Here is a 22622-nt window from a genome sequence, read left to right as displayed (position 1 = left end):
TTAATGTGATTAAATTAAACGCATAATAAATATGGGAAATTCCTGTTATTATTTGGTTGAGAAGGTTTTGTCATCTAGTCTGCTGTCAAAAAAAAAAAAAAAAAAAAAAATTATAAAACAGTTATATTACCTCTTGTTCTGTATGGTTGTGAAACTTGGACTCTCACGTTGAGAGAGGAATAGAGATTAAGAATGTTGGAGAATAAGGTGCTTAGGAAAATATTTGGGGCTAAGAGGGATGAAGTTACAAGAGAATGGAGAAAGTTACACAATGCAGAACTGCACGCATTGTATTCTTCACCTGACGTAATTAGGAATATTAAATCCAGACATTTGAGATGGGCAGGGCATGTAGCACATATGGGCAAATCCAGAAATGCATATAGGGTGCTAGTTGGGAGACCAGAGGGAAAAAGACCTTTGGGGAGGCCAAGACGTAGATGGGAGAATAATATTAAAATGGATTTGAGGGAGGTGGGATATGATGGTAGAGACTGGATTAATCTTGCACAAGATCGGGACCGATGGTGGGCTTATGTGAGGCGGCAATGAACCTCCGGGTTCCTTAAAAGCCATTTGTAAGTAAGTAAGTAAGTGATTCCTTGTTAACAAACTTAGGTTCTAACTTAAATGAGAGATTGCAACGTGTTCATAATATATGTATAAGATTCGTCTGTAATATTCGGAAATTCGACCATGTAATACTGTCTCGTGCTGCTCTCATGGACTCATCTAAAGGAACAAAGAATCATACATGCTCTATCACGTATATACAAAATTCTACATAACTCGTCTCCAAATTACTTGTCTTCACACTTTCAGTTCCTCGCTACTTTACGAAATCAGCATCAATCTCTTCTTTCTATTCCTCATCACAGAACTTCCCTATACTCACCTCCCACACTGTATCATTGCCTCGCCTCTCGAATTCTTTATTTAGTGATGTCAGGAATTGCCGGACACTGTTACAGTTTAAAATTAAACTAGAAAAGTATGTTTTATCTCACGAAATCCGTTTCTGAAATGTTGCTTGATCTATGCCGGAGTTTTTATCTTTAGTATTTTGGCAAATAATTTCCTTCTGTTAGATTAACTCTTTCTCTTATCTTTGTGCCAGGATACTGGAACAGCTTATCATCCTGTGTGTTACTGTTATTTTGTGTCTATTTTTGTTGTATATGTTTTTACTTCCTTTTTTCCTTTTTTGCATCCTTTAATATGCTATACTAATTTTTATTATTTTCAATTGCTAGTTGTATGTTCTTTTGTTTTCTTTATGTCATATTCATTTTGTCACACTTTATTACATTAGTATAATTTTGTTGACCTGGTTGGCAAGTTGGTATAGTGCTGGCCTTCTATGCCCAAGGTTGAGGGTTCGATCCTGGGCCAGGTCGATGGCATTTAAGTGTGCTTAAATGCGACAGGCTCATGTCAGTAGATTTACTGGCATGTAAAAGAACTCCTGCGGGATAAAATTCCGGCACATCCAGCAACGCTGATATAACTTCTGCAGTTGTGAGCATCATTAAATAAAACATAAAAAGAAAAGTATAATTTTTCTTGTAGTTGTATTACATTTCTGGTGGTGTGGAAGAGAAGGTCTGATAGCCTTAACTGCACCAGAGTAAATAAATAAAAAAATATATATATCGAGGCAGCGAAATCAAGTTTCGAAAACCAGTTATAACGGACAGGGAAATCGATTTGCTGACCACACATTACCTGTGTACTGGTTAGTTTGATTTTTCACCTCTCCTGAGGCATGTGGACATGAGGCCAGTAGCTTTCTGATTGGCCTTTGCCCTTCATGGGCTGTCGAGTCATTACCATAATACAGTGTTATATTTTAGTAATTTTAATTTACCATTCTGCTGTACTGTATATAATGGTAATGATAGTCTGATAATAGCACGTTAGGAAGACAGTTCTTATTAGAGTAATATCAGGACACTATTCTTCTTTAATACTGACCAAATAGGTCAGTTTGCTGTTCACAGAACTATGCTAAGTTCAGAAATGCAAGTACACATAAGCCATTGAATTAAATAAGTTCAGAAACGTATTCATTAAGGAGCTAAATGTCATTGCTTGCATTGAGTAGGCAAATATTCTGAGATTTATAGTAAAGTAAAAAACAGTGTTATGCATAAAAGAAATAACTTACAAGAAACTAAGGAAAGTGTACATCACTTGTTCTGTAGTCATGGAGAATAAAGAAATTACTCATGTCAGGAAAGATGGGAGAGGAATAAGGAAGAAAAAGTGTTCATCAGATTTTCTGTGGTCTTGAGAGATAAAGAAATTATTCATGACAGGAAGGACAGGGAGAGGAATAAAAAGAGACAATGTGCATCAGGTGTTCTGTGGTCGCATAAAAGAGAACTTCCTGTTTCAGTGTGGATGTAACAGGAGAAAGGAAAAAAAAATAATTGATATAGAGTGTGGAATGATTAAGTGAACGTGAAAATAGTGACAACAAAAATTACTCTCAGATTAGTGAAAAAGGAAATAAAACAATGTTCGAAAGTTCTTTGATCATTGATTACTTTGTTTATTATATTTGTAATGCTACAAACATTCCCTGTGACAGTTATGTACTTTTTTTAATGATCTAGTCATTTTCTGTTTACAACATCTGACTTTTTCTTTAAAAGTCTTTTAGCATTTTGATTTTTTACATTGATTGGGGAAATGGCCCATAGCTTGAGCTCCAATTGAGAAATTAGGAATTTGATTTGGGTTCACTTTCTCTATAGCTGATGAGACCCCTCATCTTCCCCAACTGGGCTTGGGAATGGCTTTGGTGGAATTTAATTTTTTGTGTCTGTGAAGAAAATTTCTTATCTGGTACAATTCCTCTCCCATTATGGAATTAATTCTGAGTGTATGTTTTTGTAGCTGTTAAACAATATGGAGATTTTTCCTGTTCACTTTACTTTTATACTCTGCTGCAAGTAAAAATCACGAGGAGTTAGGTCCGGGGATAGAGGTGGGAATAAATTTCAAATTGCATTAATCTGTCATTTGGTAGGTTAATTTGCTTGACAAACTTTCTGCATGAAGATGTCACATGTGAAACGAATGAATTCTAAATTATTCTGTCTAAAACAAGTGACTTCTATCTATGAAAAATTTGGACGTTTTAATAAACTGTAACATAATTGAGCCTTAGACTTGTATGATTATTACTTAAAAAAAAGTGTGTAACATAAAAGAGAGAAGCACTAAAATGAGGTAAAAAATTAAGGAGCATGAAGCTTAGAACTTCTGTTAAAGAGTTGTGCCCTTCAAATGTTTCCCTTCCCCCAAATATCAACTTCCTACATCAGTATCAAGAGGACTAATAATATATAATAATATATAGGCCTCTTGATCAGTATGCACAAATTGGACAGCACTTGACTGCTTCATGACTGAGGTGACATGATTGTAGATGGTTCAGAAGTAATATTACTTGATACAACTCCTTCAGTTTGGTTCAGTTCGATGAAAGAATAAAGTAGAAATATTTTGCTTATTGTCAGAACCAAAGTCAGTTGTATCTGTAGATGTGGACTAAGGAAATGGTCAGTCTGAGAACAGTGACAGCTCATCACCACTTCTAATCTAGAATCATAGATAATCCAAATCTCCTATTTTTACTGTAGATATTTGTAAGGAACATGTTCTCAATTAGAAAAGGATTCAATTTGTGGTCACCAAAACATTTTCACAGCACATAATTGTCACTGTTACCTTTGAAGATTTACATACCAGTATATCCAGGAGCAGTTCAGGAAATATGACTATAAGATTTTTACTTTTTATTTGAATTAAATATTGATCCAAAATTATGCAAAATTAATCCACAAGAAGGACAGTCCATGCACGGATAATCGGAAGCTTACTGTATTAAAATTGACTGTATTGCATTTTTGCACAGTATTTGTATTCAAACTGGAATAATCTGTAACAAATTATTTGTACAGCCTTGGATACAAAAAATGACTGCTGTCCTGTAGCGTGAATTTGTTTAAGTCCACTTTAGGCAGCACCTGGTTCACACGACTAGGGAAAGGATGTTTATTTCGCATGACTATATCTTCTTTATAGGTTATTTGTAAGACTTGACCTATAAACAGGCAGAAAAGCAACAAACAAAAAAATCAATTCTTTATATACGTACTTCATGCTTAATTTAGTACTACATACTGTTTGTTGTTTATATATTTATCATGTAGATAAACTTTTAACCTGTGCACTTAATGTTGTGCACAAAGCATTTATTTTCTCATATGCTACTTAGCAGTAGTGTGCAAAGTGTTTCTATTTGAACAGGGTGTACAGTAGCGTGCAAATTAATCCGAACAATGTAATTACTTATGCAAAAACACTCAAACGGGATAAAAAAAGGATCTAAGACATACCTCAGTAATCTATGTGGCCTCCCTTGTTCCTAATAACAGCTCTGAGACGATTTGGCATGGATTCCACTAATTTCCCACAAATATTCTTCATTTCTTCATCGCGAAACCATACACCAATGAGGGCAGAAATCATCATCTCCTTTGTAGAACAATCCATTTTTTGCATTCTTCTTTTGCAAATTGACCACAAGTTCTCAATGGGGTTGATGTCGGGTGAGTTGCCTGGCCAGGGGAGTACCTGAATATTCTTCTTGTTGAAGAATTCTGTAGTTTTTCGAGATGTATGGCATGGCACCAGGTCTTGTTGGAACACACCTCTGCCATCCGGAAATGATTTTTGCAGCTGGGGTACGATTCTGGTTTCCAATAAGTGAATATATTTGTCAGAATTCATCATTCCCTTGATAGGTATTAATGCTCCAGGCCCTCCATGTGTAAAACAACCCCAAAACATTACTTTAGGGGGGTATTTGGGTGCTTGTTGGAGATGAGCTGCTGTTACTTTTTCGGATCCTTTCCGTACATAAGAAACACAGTGGCCGTGGACCTCGAAATGAGACTCATCGGAAAAAAGTACATTCTTCCAGTCATTCACTGTCCAGTGTTGATGTAATTTTGCCCACATTAAGCGTTTTTTGCACATAACAGGGGTTAGCAGTTGCTTCTTAATAGGCTTACGAGCCCATCGCCCAGCTTCCAAAAGCCTACGCCGCACTGTTGTGACGTGAATATTCGCCCCAGTGGTAGCCATTAACTCGCGGATTAAGTCGACAGCAGTTAGTCTAGGATTTAATTTACTTTTCCTGACAATTAAATGATCATCTGCAGGTGAAGTCTTCCTTTTCCTGCCACAGTTTCCTTTTTTCTGGGGTGTGATGGATCCAGTCTCCCTGTATCGTTTTATGATCGAATTAACAGTAGCCAAACTGATGTGACATTCTGTAGCAATTTGCCTCTGTATCATAGAAGAATGCTCTGCTAATGTTATAATTTTAGACCGTTTTCGTGGAGTTATATCCATTTGTGAAGACGACAGAATGTACACAGGATTGCAGTATTAAGTCTTCAACACAACTGAAATGCTTATAAGTACAAAACGACAGGCAAAATGTCACATATTATAAAAAAAATAACGACAGACCTTCAACAATGGAATTACACGTACTACAGATGTCAATTAAAGCGGTATGAGCAGCTGTGAAGCCAACAATGACAGAAAATGTAAAAATATGTCATGTTCGGATTAATTTGCACGCTACTGTATTATTCTTCACTTGCAGTGGCTTGAAGAAATTTGTTTTTCGGTTTTCCAGAGTTTGTCTTACCTTTATGTAATTATTTTAATTTTTACCAGTTAGTATTTATCAACGAATCCATCTCACGTTTTCTATTAACATATGGAGAAGCATCTTAACATCTTTCTGTATTCAGATGATTCATTCAGAACATTTCTTTATTAATGAATATACAGTATATTACCCCTTATACTTTTCCTTAGTTGATAGATAACTTTCCAATATATGTAAATGATTTCAATATGAAGTTCATTTCATAAAAGTAAAGCAAAAGGGCTTCAAATTTTGCTTTTTCTTTTGTTTATATATAAACCTTTCCTGTTCTCTTGCAAATAACATTTTGGGGAGATGCGACATTACTAGATCATTTAGTTTATACTGATACCTAATAAAGAAAAATTCAATACATGAAAGATGTTATTACATGATATACTTCACCATGAGCCTCGATATTTCTAATACACACCATATTGAGAAGTAACACTAAGACAGGAGCTTACATCTTCTTCCAACAAGCACCATTTCAGGAATGCACAATATTGTGAATGATATTTGTCATTGTGTAATGAATTCCGTACTCAAAATCATAAGCTCTTAGGGAAGGGACAATATTTTTTTTTTTGTGTAAAATTATGTAATTTTATGTGAATATGGACCATTCTTTTGTTATGTTTTATACATTGACGCATGTTCTCTTCTGTTGTTGCTGTCAGTTGGCTCGTCATTGAGAGAACAGCCAGGGCCAGGGCCCACAACTGTGGGACGACTGTCCCCACATTCTCCCTCTCATAAGGTCCCTAGTGGTGGAATGAGGGCTGTTAGTCCTTTACCAAAATGGGCAAGAGGTACTCCTCCAATTATCTGTGATGTCTTCTATATGGATTTATAAGCGAATGAAATTAAACTAGTTTATTAAGAAGCTCACTATTTCTCAAGTAACTTCTTTTTAAGTAGCTACTTGCATTTGATTAGAGCATATGTAATAATTGGAATGTGACATTGTTGTAATATACATTTTTGGTCGAATACCTTGTCTGCAACACCCTAATTCTGTTTTCACTTACTTATACAATACATAAAGCATAACTGTGGAAAAAAATAATGTATTTAGCCATCTATAACCCTAAAGACGTAAAGTTGATCTCATTTCAATTCACAAGAATATAAGAACATTACAACAGTGTTTATATAGTTTCTAGTATTATGTGGTACTCTTGATTCTTTTCATAGGCGAAAATGCAGACCTCTTATATCAGGAATTGACTTCAGATGACGATCATATAGATAGAGGTAATTCATGAGACTATAATTTGGGGTTAGGTTAGGTATGCACTGCATCTTGTGAACATTAGGTTAGTTTGCACTGTGTGATTATCTCGTGGCTATTACAGATGTGTAACTATATATATTTTATTGTTAACATATTTACGACCAAGTAATGCTGTATAATTAATGTTTAAGACTTATTCTGTGAAGTTATGTAACACATTTCTGCGACCATTATTTACTAGAGTCAGCTTACAGTTTAAGCATTTATTCACTACATTATTTGGAATCAGTTTTTAAGGTGTGACTTAAGAGATTCACGTGACAAGTTGTTTGTAATATTAAGTATGTGAAATGAATAGTTCATATGTATCAGAAATTACCTACAATTGTTTTTATTGCTTGGTTTTAGAATAATTATTATATTTAGTATGGTACTATGTTACTGGTACCTTCATGAATGGATAATTACATCACATTTTAAAACGATTAATTATGACCATATTAACTTATTATACTGATGTTTTGACACCATGGTGTGATGTTGGAAGGATTGCTTTTCGAGTGAAACCTTACTATTCTCAGAATATATTGCCTTTTTTATGAAAAAACCTTATTTGGTCGTGAATGTGTTTATGTGGATTGAATATATTCGTTATGTGTTGTGTGGTTTCGATTGCATCCACATGAAATTCATGAATGTTTTGTCACAACGCAATGGGAGAAGCCTTTGCATCACATCATAATATTACATAGTATAAGAATGAAGGGTCCTCACCATATTTTGAAATAGAACTTACCTTAGCCTATAAGTTGAGGAGGCGAAAAGCCGAGGCAACTATTTGTTGGAAAATAAATGGAATAATCATATGTACAGTTTCCAACGACGTAATTGAGTGTAAGGTCCTGAAATAAAACTTATTTTTGTTGTGAAAAACACTAAACAAGCTTTTCAGTGGTAATGTTAACATTATAACACTATCAGCATTCATTCTGTTCAATCACTTAATTGTCAGCACTTTGAGGTAGATAGTGGTTTAGGTGCACACCACTTCCAATCCATATCATACTGGAGTAGTTCCCAAGGTTTGTGCTGCCATGGCTGGCGTAATGAAATGACACTTGAACTGCGTGGTTGTGTTGATGCTGTGATACGAAGGATATCTAATGAACACTGTACAAACCACGACTAACTGTTCAGCTTTGCTATAGTAGTGCAAGATGGGGCTGTGTCAGAATGTAAGAATATAATAAACACTGGATTATTTTAGTCACTGCAGTGCAGAAGGCAGTTGTTTCTCAGTTCATACATGAGTGTTGCTCAGTGCATCAATGTGAATCTAATGAATGAATTATTCTAGTTGTTTATTAACGAAATATCTCTGTACTTGCTATTTATATGTAAATAACTGTCTTCTGCAGCCTTCATTTATTGAAGATCAAACCAACTGAATGATGATGTAACATTAATAGGAGAGCAAAAGAAGATGATGCATTAAAAGCAAATAAATAAAAAAGAATAAGACTCATTAAATAATCAGTATATAAAACTATGGATCAACAACAAAAGTATAATTAAAACTACTAAGTGAAGAAGCGAAAATATCGTAAATGTGACTACAATTATTTAGATTTTGACTTTACATAGACAGTTACCAATGATTGTAAGATGATAAGAGACTACAGATTCGACACCATAGTGCAAAAACACTATTTAGAAAACAATATTCGAAACGTGGTTGGTATCCTTGCGACAATTTTGCCGAAAATTTAGAGGCTTAAAACAACAAAAAAGGTAATTTTTCTCAGTAGGTGTACATACGAAACAGTGTTTACTAACATCATACAGGATTAAGTATGGAAATGCTACATGTAAAAAGCTCTATATCAATGCAGAACAAGTAATTCTACCAGCTGTAATAGATAAGGTGGATATTTTGGTCAGTAAGTCTGCAGGGAAACTGCTTTGTTTAACGTTATCAGTGGTAGAATCTAGCACATGGCGAAAGATCTCGATGATCAGTGAAAGGGAAGGAATTCAGGTTGCAGCTGGATGAGGCTGCACATTTGATTTGGTATACTATATTGTTCATAGATAGTACTGACATTGTGGAAGTATCAGTGCAAGTAAAAAGACTGAAGACTTGTTCTAGATCCTGGACACATTTTTAAAGTTAAAAATAATTTCGAGTGGATGAAGTTTGTACTGATGATGATTGCTCCATATTTGGCTGTTATGTAAGATTGTAGGGGCTTAATCGAAGCTAAGCTTTGGATGCATTGTGAACAAACGTCATTGTTGCACTACTGCACCTCGCAATGACTTTCTCATGGCAATGTATTGTTCCATACATTTGAAGTATGATTGGAAGTGTACTCTAAACATGAGTATGCCAAACTCTTAGTGGAAACAGATTTTTTGGTGAAACTAGCATACTTCTGTGATATTTCGAAAGGTTGAATGCGTTGAATCTCTCTCTGCAGGCCAGCATCATGCATGTTTTGAAATTGGTCAAGAAGGTTTCATCTTTCAGAAAAAAAAATTTCAACTGTGGAGAAGAAAAATAAAGAAGATAGTGGCAAAGTTTGCTTCTCCTTGTTATAGCAGTTTGTGATCCGCATTGAAGTTGATTTCCCTTGCAACATAAAATCTTTATTTAAAGAGTACCAATCACATCTTATCTATTGGTTTGAAAAATATTTTCAAGAAAATAATATCGACAAGTTCATCTAAATCAAATACCCATTCAGAGCCAATGCACCATCTGAATTTACTTCTGTAGAAGAAAAGTATTTATTGAACTGTCTTGTGACAATACATTGAAGATAAACTTGCCAGCATGAAACTGAGTTTTGGATATCAGTGAAAGATCCATTTCTGCTGCTAAATGATAAATCTCGGCCAATCTTAATTCCATTTGCAACGTCAAATTTGTGCAAAGCTGGGTTTTAGACAGTTGCTGGGGTAAAAGCAAGTATCATGTGAAGGTCAATGTGGATCAGAAATTGTTGGTGTATGTGTCTGTCCAGTTTGATTCCAAGACTTGAGAAGATGTGCAGCGAACCAGAGGGTCATCCTTCCAACTAGTTACTATTTGCTCATTTAAAACGTTTTACACAAATTGTTCTGTGATTTTGAAACACGTGTTTAATTTATTCTTTAACTTAACCAACCTAACCACACTAACTGCGAACTGTAATTGTTAGGTAGCCTGTGTTTTGGCTTTGAGCACCACAGAAAAATTCTTACACACGAAGGGCTCTGTGAACTAAAAAAAGTTGTAGAACCACTGTCATACTGTATCATACCATTCAATACCAGTTGCAGAAATCATTCAAAATCTGTGAAATATGATTATGAACTGATGAGAGAAATATTTGAACGAATTAATCATGGTTTAATTTAAAATACTTTTCTGGAATATGTCTGGAAAGACTAAGACTAGGTCTTTATTATATAAAGCTTTTTTATAAAGTAACCATAAGTTTTCCTGCTATTCATGGAATGTGGTTTTTGAATAATGCAGCCAAGTTGGAATATCTGTGAACAATTCAGTTACGTAGTCAGTACACTTGAATTCAATGGTGATGATGCTCATTAGGAAGGTAGGTCTGTGTCTCAAACAAAATTTCTGAAATTATTTTTAAAAAATCGCCTATGTTTGTTAGTCCTTTCTCATTAAATTGTCAGTGAGCACATAATAATTTCAAGACTGACATCACTGATCTATCTCAAGAACCTGATACTTTTGTTATGATACTGATGTACACAAGGGGTGCATAGTAGCATCGTGATTAGGAAATTGTGCTGCAAGCCTCAGAAGTTCACCAATTTGATTCTCAAAGGGTAATGGATTTTCTCATTCATTCTAACTGCTTTGTTGCACTAGGTGCATAGCAGCATCGTGATTAGGGAATTGTGCTGCAAGCCTCAGAAGTTCACCAATTTGATTCTCAAAGGGTAATGGATTTTCTCATTCATTCTAACTGCTTTGTTGCACTAGGATTTACTGAGCCTCTTAACAAAAAAAGAGTACCAAGGATATTTCCTTGGAAGAAAATATGACAACACATTACCTTTTCACAAAATATTATTTTAGCATGTTTAGTAATAAATAGGCTTGTAATGTTGGGGGCTGATTACAAATGTTGACTGCAGCATGGTACATAGGCCGGAGATGTGAACTAGTATGAGGACATTGATTACGTGAATAACAAGGTGAACATAAACAAATCTGGACAGCTCTAAAGTAAATATAAGCTACATAATATTACAAAAATATATTTTTACGTACCTTTCGTTATGTGCAGAAGAATTATTATAGATTCACTCACATTCATTTCAAAACACTCACCAAATTCTGCTGCAAAAAATATACGCCTCAGAACCTTTCACCTTCGGCATTATTATTCAGCAGGTACACTGTTTACGCATGCTAGAGTACTGATTGATGAATGGATAGTAAACTTGAAACCACCATAACGCACCCTATCGGTCCCCAACATTACAAGCCTAGTAATAAATAATGGCTCACAGCATTGGCTTTTTCATGCTGATGATCCAGGTTTGGACATTTGTGGTTGTGGACAAATAAAGTGTTTGGTTGTAGGTTTTTGCGGGGTACTCTTCTTTCCCTCACCAGCAATCCACTATTGCTCCATTGATAGTTATCATACAGTGCTAAACCACCTCTAGTTGGGAATGCTTAGGTGAATGAATGACGCAAAGTCAAGCACCTGCTATTGGAAATGGAGGAGGAGTAATAAAATGGCTTTGTTGCTAATTATATTTTAAAATCTATGTAAATATCTTCAAAATGTCGTGACATTATGCTGTATAGTTGCATATATGTTTAATTGAAATTATGTTTGTTTAAAATTTCCTTTTCTTTTGCTGCTCTTCATCCAGTTGCAAACAAAGAACTTCTGTCTCTGTCATAACCTTTATGAAATTCATGAACTGTTTCGTGTTATGCTTGAGAGTTGTCTATATGAAAAAGAAATTCAAATAGAAATATAATGTGAGTGTCAAAGATGAGTTTATCATTAATTCTTGTTTTACTTTGGAAATAACTGCAGTATTTTTAAATACTTGCATTTGCAGATGTAACACTGAAAAGCTTTGCTTTATTGTATATTTTCACACTCCCAAATTTCCACTTGTTTTTTTATTTGATATCTTATATTTAATTCCGCGTTGAAAAATAGTGTAATCTCGGTGATAGTTAATTTCAAGACATTAATTAGAAGAATCATTATGTATTGCAGTTGGTGAGGATTCTAAGTTCTATCCACTTCTACTGCCATGTTGCATTTGTAATTGCTATGGAGAACTTTCAGAGAGCAAATATGTTGCTTGCTTGTTTCTGCTAGTCATCTGCATTTTATGAATCTTATATACACAATTATTGTTTGCATTTTGTGAGGTCTACTAAAATATCTGTATAAAGTTAGGAATTATGCCTTGCGAGTACTTGACTTTTCTGCATCTCTTTGTTATATTTTTATCCAAAATATCGAGGAAAATTTTCTGAATAACAACCGTGTACTATGACCAATTTTCTCAGCTGAATTGATTATGGCAAATCAATAATAAAGTTATTTTGGACTCTTGCGTATGAAAGCCAACACCATTTTTAAATCCACATCTTATCTGTAAATATGAAAAGTAACGTTCATCATGAATGATATACCATATATTGTTTCCAGGAGAGAAATAAAACATATTTCTGCAAAGAAACTAGAGAATGTGGTAATAGTAGGTATTCATAAAATTCACATTAGTTTTATTTTTTTTAGTATTTTATTCGTTGTAATGAGCATGAAAAATATAAGAAAGCATAATGCAATAGTTCATGTCTTAGCCATGTATATACTGTGTTTGCAAAAGTATGCTTCTTTGAGTGTTGCATGATGCATTATCAGCATTGAATAGCAGTTTAATTGTATGCATCTACATATTGGGTTTTGCAAGAAATTATAATTATTCCAAATGGAGTAAAATAAAATGATCTGATCATCTGCCACTTGAACTAAATGTAAAACTTGTTATGAGATTGCACGTGTGTGTTGTAGGAGAGATAAATTCACTTTCACGGATTTGTTTGAAATTAGAATTTTTGTTATGGAGATAGATAATTTAATTTCAGCAGAAGCAAGGGACTTTTTTTTTTTCTTGCCACAATTTCCAGAATGAATACCCTTACCCTGAGGATGAAGTTGCAGAGGTTGATGCTTACCAATTGACAGTTTGTGGCCCCTACTCTTGGAGCTTTCCATCGTTTGGTGGCTAGTCATGTACTATTTTTTATTCTCATCTCTTTTCTCTGGATTTATACCTTCTGATTATTATTAATCTAAGTTCCAAATCTTAATGAGAAGCAGTGTTTCTGGTGATGTTCATTGTATATGTATTTTTACTTTATATATAGTAAGTAGTATTACAATAGTACTATTGCAATACTGCAAGGATTCTATCGAAAGATTTTAACAAATACATATTCTCAGCTTCAATTATGCTTAAAAGAAAGTAACTTTCAACATTTATGGTTAAGACTTTCATGGTGTTCAACATGGTGCAACATTTTAGGTATTGGCTGCATCATCAGAATGTTACATGTTTCTGCATTTTTGACATTGTGCTGATACTTTACTATCTATCTTTCCTCTTAAATCTTGGAACATTTACTTGCATCATTAACTTATAAGTCTAGTCCCACACTGTGGCAAACAAAACTGTTTCAGGTTGATTGAAACTGACTTAGATGATTTGCTACAACCAATTAATCCTTGATAAGCAGGTTAGAGCCATTCACATGAACAGATTATGCAGACGAAATGTTATCTTTGTTCCAAGCAGGGAGAGACAGCCAGAAGTTGTTTCATGTCTTCTTGTATACAGCAGTCAAATTTCAAAAACATCTTTCAATCTTCCTGTGTAATTTATTTGCTACAGTGTATATTGGAGTTGTTTGAAATATTTTGTAGCGATGAATCCAAAGGTGACCAAAATGGGTTTTCTATAGTGTATCAATTTATCGTAATTTATTATCGATTCTTCATTTACATTCTTACTATTAGGTATAGTTGTCAAAAAACAAGTGGCCGCACTCGTGAAGAGCGAATATTTTCGAAGTCCACTTCGGGTCACGGTGATGTTACACGATGCATGTGCTTGTAGAAGCAGTTCCGAACTATGGAATTATTCCATATCAGCGTCTCATAGACCAGCGTTAGAGTGCTTGCTTAATGATTCGAAGGTTGTAGGTTCGGGCCTTCTTGAAGTTTTCATTTTATTTTTTAATTGTTCTTTAGCGATATAAATAATATTCAAATTATCATTTATATTCTGTTATCGTTCTTTATCAGTATCAAGTTATTTATATTTTGTTATCGTTCTTTTAGTGATATAAATAATATTCAAGTTATAATTTTTTGTATTCTGTTATCGTTCTTTAGAGATATAAATAATATTCAAGTCATCATTTGTATTCTGTTATCGTTCTTTAACGATATGAATAATATTAACTTTTTCTATATTCTGCTATCATTCTTTACCGATATAAATAATATTCAAGTTATCATTTATATTCTGTTTTCGTTCTTTAGCATTATAAATAATATTCAAGTTATTTATATTCTGTTATTGTTCTTTCGTGATGTAAATAATCTGTATTTTATGTAAGTAATTATTATAATACAAATAACCATTTTTCTTTGTAAAATAGGTTATTTTATTTAAATAATTAAATATATCGGTATTATATAATATCTTATATTAATTAAACAAACCGATATTTATCATTTATATTCTGTTATCGTTCTTTAGTGATACTGTATAAATAATATTCAAGTTATTTATATTGTTATCGTTCTTTAGCGACATAAATATTCAAATTATAATTTATATTCAGTTATTGTTCTTTAGCGATATAAATAACATAAATTTAATATTAGGTTTGGAACAATACAGTTGCATAATACTGGTGTTAGTTTTTCTTTTTATATTATTATATTATACTATCTTGAACCACAATAAAATGAAAAGGAGTGACGAGTAATTGAACCTGAGATGTTGACACCTAAATTCCGACGTTCTTCCGCTAAGCTACAAGGGCACAAGTGTGGAAACATTTGCGGAAAAATTGGCCCAATCCCCTGCCAAGATTTTCTGATGATTTGTAGAAGCTAGTCCAGGATGCGGGGGGAGGGGGGGCAAAGGCTAATTGGGATTTCCCGGTCTCTGATCGGGTCAAACATCCTGATAGAACTAATATTTAACTCTTGCGGTGAATTTCAGTGAAGTTCGGAGGGCCCAATTAGTCAAATCCACTCTGCTCATCTCCACGCTTGGGCCCCCTGGGATCTAATAAGATGCGAAAGAGACAGTGGTGTGTGGAAAGCATCGGGAAGTTACCACATTTATCCTTCCCAAGAAAAACTGCAAACATGAGCAAAGCAAGCTTTTAATAGAAAAAGGCATCTGCGGACCTCTGGAAAAAGAACTAAGGAAGAATCTAGTGAAGTGCTTTGTGTGGAATGTGGCATTGTATAGGGAAGAAACGTGGACATTACGACGAAATGAAGACAAACAAATAGAAACATTTGAAATGTGGATGTGGAGAAGAATGGAGTGTGTGAAGTGGACAGACAGAATAAGAAATGAAGTTGTGTTGAAGAAAGTGGGTGAAGAAAGAATGATGCTGAAACTGATTAGAAAGAGAAAAAGGAATTGGTTAGGTCTCTGGTTGAGAAGAATAATAGAAGACATTAGGATATATGGATCATATGCGGAGACTAAGAGGAAGGCAGATAATAGGAAAGATTGGAGAATGCTGGGTTTGCAATGAAAGACCGACCCATGGGCAGAACACTTATGTATATCCAGAATGCGTGGAATGTCGTGTCTAAGAACCGTTGCTATTTGCAAAAACTAGTCGATTCCATGCTCACTCGACTGCAAGATGTGATCGAGATAAGGGGAAGACAGACTAAATATTGAATCATGGCGTTTTGTTTTGTTTTTTGAATGCTTGTTTGAATGTTCTAAGGCAGACGCCAGTAAGTTTGTTTTGTTTATGCCACGAAAGCTATTTTTGTTGAGAATAAAATCTTTTTTTTCTTTCCATTTGCAGCCACAATGTCATAAATCATAATGATAAAGTCATGGCATAATACATTCATGAACCTGATGTTAATTACTAAAATAATCTTAAAATAGGAAGGACCAATTATGTATATTTTGTCTCTCTCTCTCTCTCTCTTAAAAACAAAACAAAAAAGACATAAAAAGCACGAAGTTGTATTCGAATGCACGACCTTACGAATAAGAGGCCAGAACGCTACCATTATGCTATCAAGTAACACACAGAATACTTTAATTATAACTGTAGATATCAGGCAACATTATCCAACAACATGTAACATCGTCTGCCTCCAAATTATAGCAAAGATACCCGAAGGGAGCTTTGCTTCTAGAGAGCGGCCACTTTTTCTTTTGACAACGGTATATATATTTTACATTTTATTTATTATTTTAAGTGCTGCATAATTCGAAAACTGAAATAACAATTACAGAATGGAAAAGTATATCTCTTAATATATAGACCAATAAATTGCAAATTAATATATAGAAACAAAACTAATTGTTATCAAATACGGTAACAAATTGAGTTTTTTTATTATTATTTAAAGTAAAATAAAGTAATTTCTAGTTGAAGTGTGATGCTCAGGAGCTCCTTGTATGAATAGAATAACGTCTGGCTATTTATAATTTTATCTTGAAGATTCACAGCAACTGAGTTTGAAAATGAGTTGTTTGCTGCAGTGTGTATTGATTATATTTGAAACAGCAACAATCATTTTGTTTTGTACAGCCAAAAACAGTCTGCTGTATTGTGAGCCTACCCCCTAAAATGCCGAGTAAATAAAAATGAAAGTTCTTACTTTATATTCCTACAGTTTAAGGCAGAAAATTTCATAGGTATATGTAGCAATTTTTTTCGAAATATTTCTGAGAAGTCTCTCAATTTTCTCCTTATACAGAGCCTTCAAATATACATACATCTGTGAGTGTGCAGCATCTGGAAACATGCTGTTTGCCGGCAAAGTCAAATATTCATAGCCCCTAAAGTCAAGTACATAGATTGCTCATGCAAATTACAATTACAATAACAACCTATCTTTGTCATAGCAGACGTTGAAAATGATGTCTTTGTGCTGCCACACATATCTCATGTGCATTAACACGCATTAGTTCTTTAATTTCCCTTCTTATATTCTCATTCAGTTTTTCCAACATATGCACGTTATTCCAATACACTTTATTTTCTTTATTTTTTTTTAAGTCCCCCCATAAATGGAAATGGCATATATAGTATTACAAGAATATCCACTGTAACATGTCCAAATTTATGTGTCTAATAATGGGTGTCGGATAACGTTAATAATGGCTCTATTGATCCACTTTTAATTTTTTTCACGAATGAAGCATGGTTTTATTTATTTCATCATGTAGTGACACAGAATAACAGATACTGGAGTGAAGAAAAACCCAGTCTTGTACATGTGATTGCATGACCAAAAAATTGGTGTATGACGTGCAGTGAATTGTTACAGAATTATAGAGCTTATATTTTATTTAAATACCAGGAATGTGCAGCGGTATAGGGAATATATAATCGCACCTTTCCTAGAAGAATTATCTGACATTGAATGTACACAGGTATTTTTTCAACAAGGCTTCACTACAGTGCATACATCTGATCTCTTATTAGCATTAATTGCGGAAATTTTGAAGATAAGATGGGATCCTCAGATTTTACCATATGATATTTCTACAAGGGTTGGATAAAAAGTTATGGCAACACTGCTGTCACATGACGATGGTGCGTTCGAGAGCTGCCAGCTGTGCGGACCTGAACAAGGACTGTTAGATGAGTTAGTGCAGCCAGCAGCAACAGTACTCTGTCAATCTACTGCAGTGTGTAGAACGTTGACTTTCATAGGGATAGTGTGAGTGCCCTAAGACCATGTTTACAAAACTAGAGCAACATTCCTGCATCAAAATTGGTGTGGCACGAGGTCGTAGTGCACAAGAATGTTTTCAGGGACTGCGTGAAGCACCACCACCTTCGTCCAGTGCTCAGGAGAAAATGACGACACTTGGTGGTACAGAACCCCATCATTCTTCATGACAATGCAAGGAGTCACACTGCTGCTGCTGTCAAGGACCTCTGGCATTGCTGGCAATGGGAGATTCTGGAAGATCCACTGTACTCACCCGATATGAGTCCATGCAATTACGATCTCTTCACCAAAATGAAAGAACAACTGTGAGGGACCTGATGCAATACCAGAGATGAACTTATCTATGCTATAGAGGAGTCAATACGGAACATCAACAAACATGGATGTGCTGATGGTGTACGACGCCTTCCAAACGTTTGGCAAAAGATGATAAATAAGGGGGGCGACTATATTGAAGGTACATAAATGTTGTACCCCTGTGAATAAAACCATGTCAGAATTATCGAACTGTTGCCATTACTTTTTATCCAACCTTTTGTATTTATGGGAGAATTTAAAAAACAAATTGTATTGGAATAATCCATATACGTATTGGAAGAACTGAATGACAATATGAGGGAAATTGCAGCAATTTCAGAAGAACTAATGCATGTTAATGCGTACTTTCGTATCATTTTCAACATCTTCTATGACAGGGCTATGTGGTTATTGTAATTGTAATTTGCTTGAGGAATCTATGTGCTTGACTTTAGGGGCTATGAATATCCAACTCTGCTGGCAAACAACATGCTTCCAGCAGCCACATGTGGCCTCAGATTCACAGAAGAACGTCTATTTGAAGGCTCTGTATAGCAAGAGACAAAGAATGCTGTGTAGGTCATATATTCCCAATAATTCTTGTTTTAGATTTACGTGTATTATTTTTGTCCTTCATAATGAAATGTACGCAATTTGTGGTGTGTTGTTATTATTATTATTACTACTACTACTACTACTACTACTACTACTACTACTACTACTACTACTACTACTACTACTACTGCTACTGCTGCTGCTGCTGGTGCTGCTGCCACCGTCGCTGCTGCTGCTGCTGCTTAAATTTAGTCACAAGCTCTTCAGTTACATTTATTTTTGTTATATACATTTAGTGTCGTGCTTTAAAAGTTGAATGTATTTATGTTTGTATGTGCATGGATTAATTCTAATCCAATACATTTGGATGGAACAATGAAACCTGTAATTATGTTATTAGCATGATTGATTCTATTTGTAACTTATGAGAATTTTGTTTTTGATGCATTTCATATAATTCACATTTGAAACAACTAGATGTTTCACTTGGTTTTATATGCATGAATATCTATTTTGCATGTAACTTTGGACGTTTGTTGCATTTTCAGAACTTAATTTGTCATCGCATTTTATGTTATATTGAGAGGAAATGTTTACTAACTGAAGATCTAACATTCTAAATACGCTAAGTACCAATTTTTCAAATGTCATTTCATTCAACCAAAGAGAGGAACATCCATATGAGAATATCATACTAAATTGTCTTTATCGTAGCTCAACTGTGACTCTTTCATGTGCCAAGAGACGATTTTGTAGGTATCTCAACATGCATTTCGCAGTGTGTTTTTCATCAGTATCTCAGAAAGTTGTTTTTGGCACCTAGCACATTTAGAATGTTAGATCTTCAATCAAAATTGAATTTATTACTTTTTAGCTATAAGTGGTTAAGTATCGTACATGATTCATTTTTAATTTTAAAAAAATTTAAGTTACAGTCAACTGATAGTTTGACACTCTTCTTAAAACTAAGTATTATTGTATGTAATTAACAGAGACACTAATTTTTTTTTCCCAACAGGTAAATGATTGTTTAATGTTTCAGGTGAAATGTGGGTGGCCCAATCAAAATCTCTTTTACTTCACTTTCTTTTGTGGCTCCTGCGTGTCTTGAAATGTATCATATAAAAATGTGTCATCCCAGAGTCTCTAAGTATTTGCTATTTCAACCTAGAGTAGTTGCAATCGTAAGCAGTAAAACTTAGAATAGATGCCTGCATGTTTATTTGTAACGAGACAGAATTGCAACTCCCTTTTTAGTTCTTATTTCGGCACTTCGAAAGTTTTATTTGTGTGAAAGTGTAATAAATGAAACAAAAATCTAGTTTAATTCCATGGTACATCCAGCTGAAGTATAAATGACAAATAACACAAGATTTTGAATGACAAGTGACACGTGAAACTTAAACCTTCGAACTCTTTTTAAACCTCGCAACCTATCTGGGGTCTTTTCTGATTTCATACTTTCACATACGCTTGTAAGTTGGCACAATGTAGTTCTATTCATTCAGTATTATAGATATGTTTCTATTACACTCTGTAAATTAGTTTGTATATGTATTTGTTTTTTTTTTAATTGAATTTCGAATATTTGGACTTAGGAACACATAAGACCCCAGCTAGTTTGTGTGCTACTTCCCATTTTATTTCGTTTTCTTCATCTGAAGTTATTTAATTTAAATGCTGTTATGACTCTGTACTAGCCCCAGGTGTTACTACAATATGCAGCTGGTACTTAAATCCTTTATGTAATGAATGCTTCTTCAATAACATTCTGTACTGGATATAGTTTCAGTCATAAGGAATACCTGATTGTAGTAAGTTATGTTTTGTGCTACGTGATACATTATGTGGTACTACAGTTAATATAATATAATGGAAACCATACATTTCGAAAAGTGATACAGTGAGCAGCAAACATTGTATGATATTGATGATAACTTTTATGATGGTTCTGATGCAAGCGATGCAGAATGCAATAACACAGAAGTGATAGAAGTGGAGGAGAATGAAATAGATGTGACGGAATTGTCTCACAGTGACACCTGTAACAATGGAGATAAATACTTGAAATAATTATTCTCATCTGTATTATCTGTATTATAACTGTATTACATCAACATTCAGTAAATAAAAATTTAATAAAATAAGAGGAAAACAACACAACAATAATATAAATAAATATCATATAATTATAATAAATTATGTAACACATCATATGGCATATATAAAATAATAAGACAACAAGGGCCATATTCCATGGGTTTCCGGTGGATGATCAGCGTTTTTCGTATTCATAAACTAGTGTTAGTGATAGGATATGATTTGAATTCTGTACAAGTAACCAGTGGATAGCCGGGGCTAGCTTAGTATGCTCGTAGCTCGTGCTGCGAAATGTCTATGAATAGCACCCCAAAAGTTTAATTATAGATTTAAAAAATTGCCTGTGGACAGAAAAGACTCCAGGTAATTTGTAAGTAATTTTAGACCTGATAGGTTGCGAGAGTTAACAATATTTGTATAAAACCAATTCACTTTATGAACATTTACAATTAATATTATAGCAGTGAATATTACATAAATCTGAGTTGGCATGTAGCCTTGTTGCATGATATAATTCTACCAAATGAACGTTATACTTGTGTAGGAATATATCAGAACCAATTATTACGTCTTATATATCATTTTATTGTTAAAAAGAATAGGTATATAAAATCAATATGAGTTTAAGTTATTATAGATTCATTTTTCCTCAATTTGATTACTTTTTTTTAGTTGAAAGCACGAGTCGACTTCTATGTTTATAGAATGAGTATTTATTGGTTTTACATTTAACTTGGCTATAAACTTAAGGTAATTACTTTTAATTGTATCTGACTATTTCAGACTATGCTCCTCCAAGACCTCCTCTTCCAGGTGGTGAGGTACCTCCACCTCGTCCCCCACCACCAGAAACAGATGATGAAGACGACATGTTTCTTCATGCTCCATTACCCAATCAGCCAATCATGGTGAGATATCCTTTCATGATGCAGGAGAATAAGAGTTGTCACCATATATTATCAAAAATTAAGTTAAACACAGCTGTTTGTTATAGAAGTGAACATATTATATTCATAGTTTCTTTATTTAATCTGACAGGATTAAGGCCATAAGGTCTTCTCTTCCATCCTACCAGATAGCACATATAAATACAAAAAAATACAAACACTGAACAAAATAATACAAAATAAATTAAAGCCCTATAGAGGGGTCAACAGGGTCAAAGAACACTGCAAAGCACTTATTAAGCTAATACAAGGACAATAGGATAGTTACAGTAACAGTAAAAGCAATGATATGATGATGATATTATTATTATTATTATTATTATTATTATTATTATTATTATTATTATCATTATACTAATAATAAATACATTACATATTACGATATTAAGGATAAAACTAACAACAGCATAGATACAGTATTTATTATAGGTCCTATGTTATGGGTTAAGCCAAAGTTGCGCAACCTTACAGGTGTTTAACAAGCAATTCCGTGAACTAGAACGTGATTCTTTCATTTAAATTTGAATTTTGATATTGTCCGAGTGTCTCGACATGGTCAGGGAGAGAATTCCAGGGGTGTGGAATCGATATGCTGAAATATGATGACTAGAACTAGAAGGATGTTCTGTGCAGAGGAATAGAGAGAAGGTACATGTTCTGGGTTCGAGGTAGTGAACGGTAAACAAAACGAGATACTATGGAAGAGGGTGTGCAGGTGTGGTTGA

The 22622-nt window shown here is 34.1% G+C and overlaps 1 protein-coding gene across 17 annotated transcripts in view; it reads left to right on the top strand.

Annotated features, from left to right (window-relative positions):
* Vinc (vinculin) overlaps positions 1 to 22622 on the top strand; it is a 299829-nt gene that overhangs the window by 192330 nt on the left and 84877 nt on the right. For 13 of the 17 annotated variants that reach the window (XR_011334655.1, XM_069838599.1, XM_069838600.1 and 10 more), the window contains 3 exons: positions 6418 to 6549; positions 6935 to 6994; positions 21734 to 21858. Coding sequence is in view for 16 of the 17 variants with exons in the window: in XM_069838599.1 (XP_069694700.1) it covers positions 6418 to 6549; positions 6935 to 6994; positions 21734 to 21858 (317 nt within the window). In the remaining variant the exon portion in view is untranslated. The remainder of the gene's footprint in view (positions 1 to 6417; positions 6550 to 6934; positions 6995 to 21733; positions 21859 to 22622) is intronic. The other 4 variants (XM_069838612.1, XM_069838611.1, XM_069838614.1 and 1 more) reach the window with 1 other exon arrangement.

Source organism: Periplaneta americana, chromosome 10 (genome assembly GCF_040183065.1).
Source record: "Periplaneta americana isolate PAMFEO1 chromosome 10, P.americana_PAMFEO1_priV1, whole genome shotgun sequence".
Lineage (NCBI taxonomy): Eukaryota > Metazoa > Arthropoda > Insecta > Blattodea > Blattidae > Periplaneta > Periplaneta americana.
The sequence above is the reverse complement of the archived record's forward strand: the minus strand, read 5'-3'. Positions and strand labels throughout refer to the sequence as shown.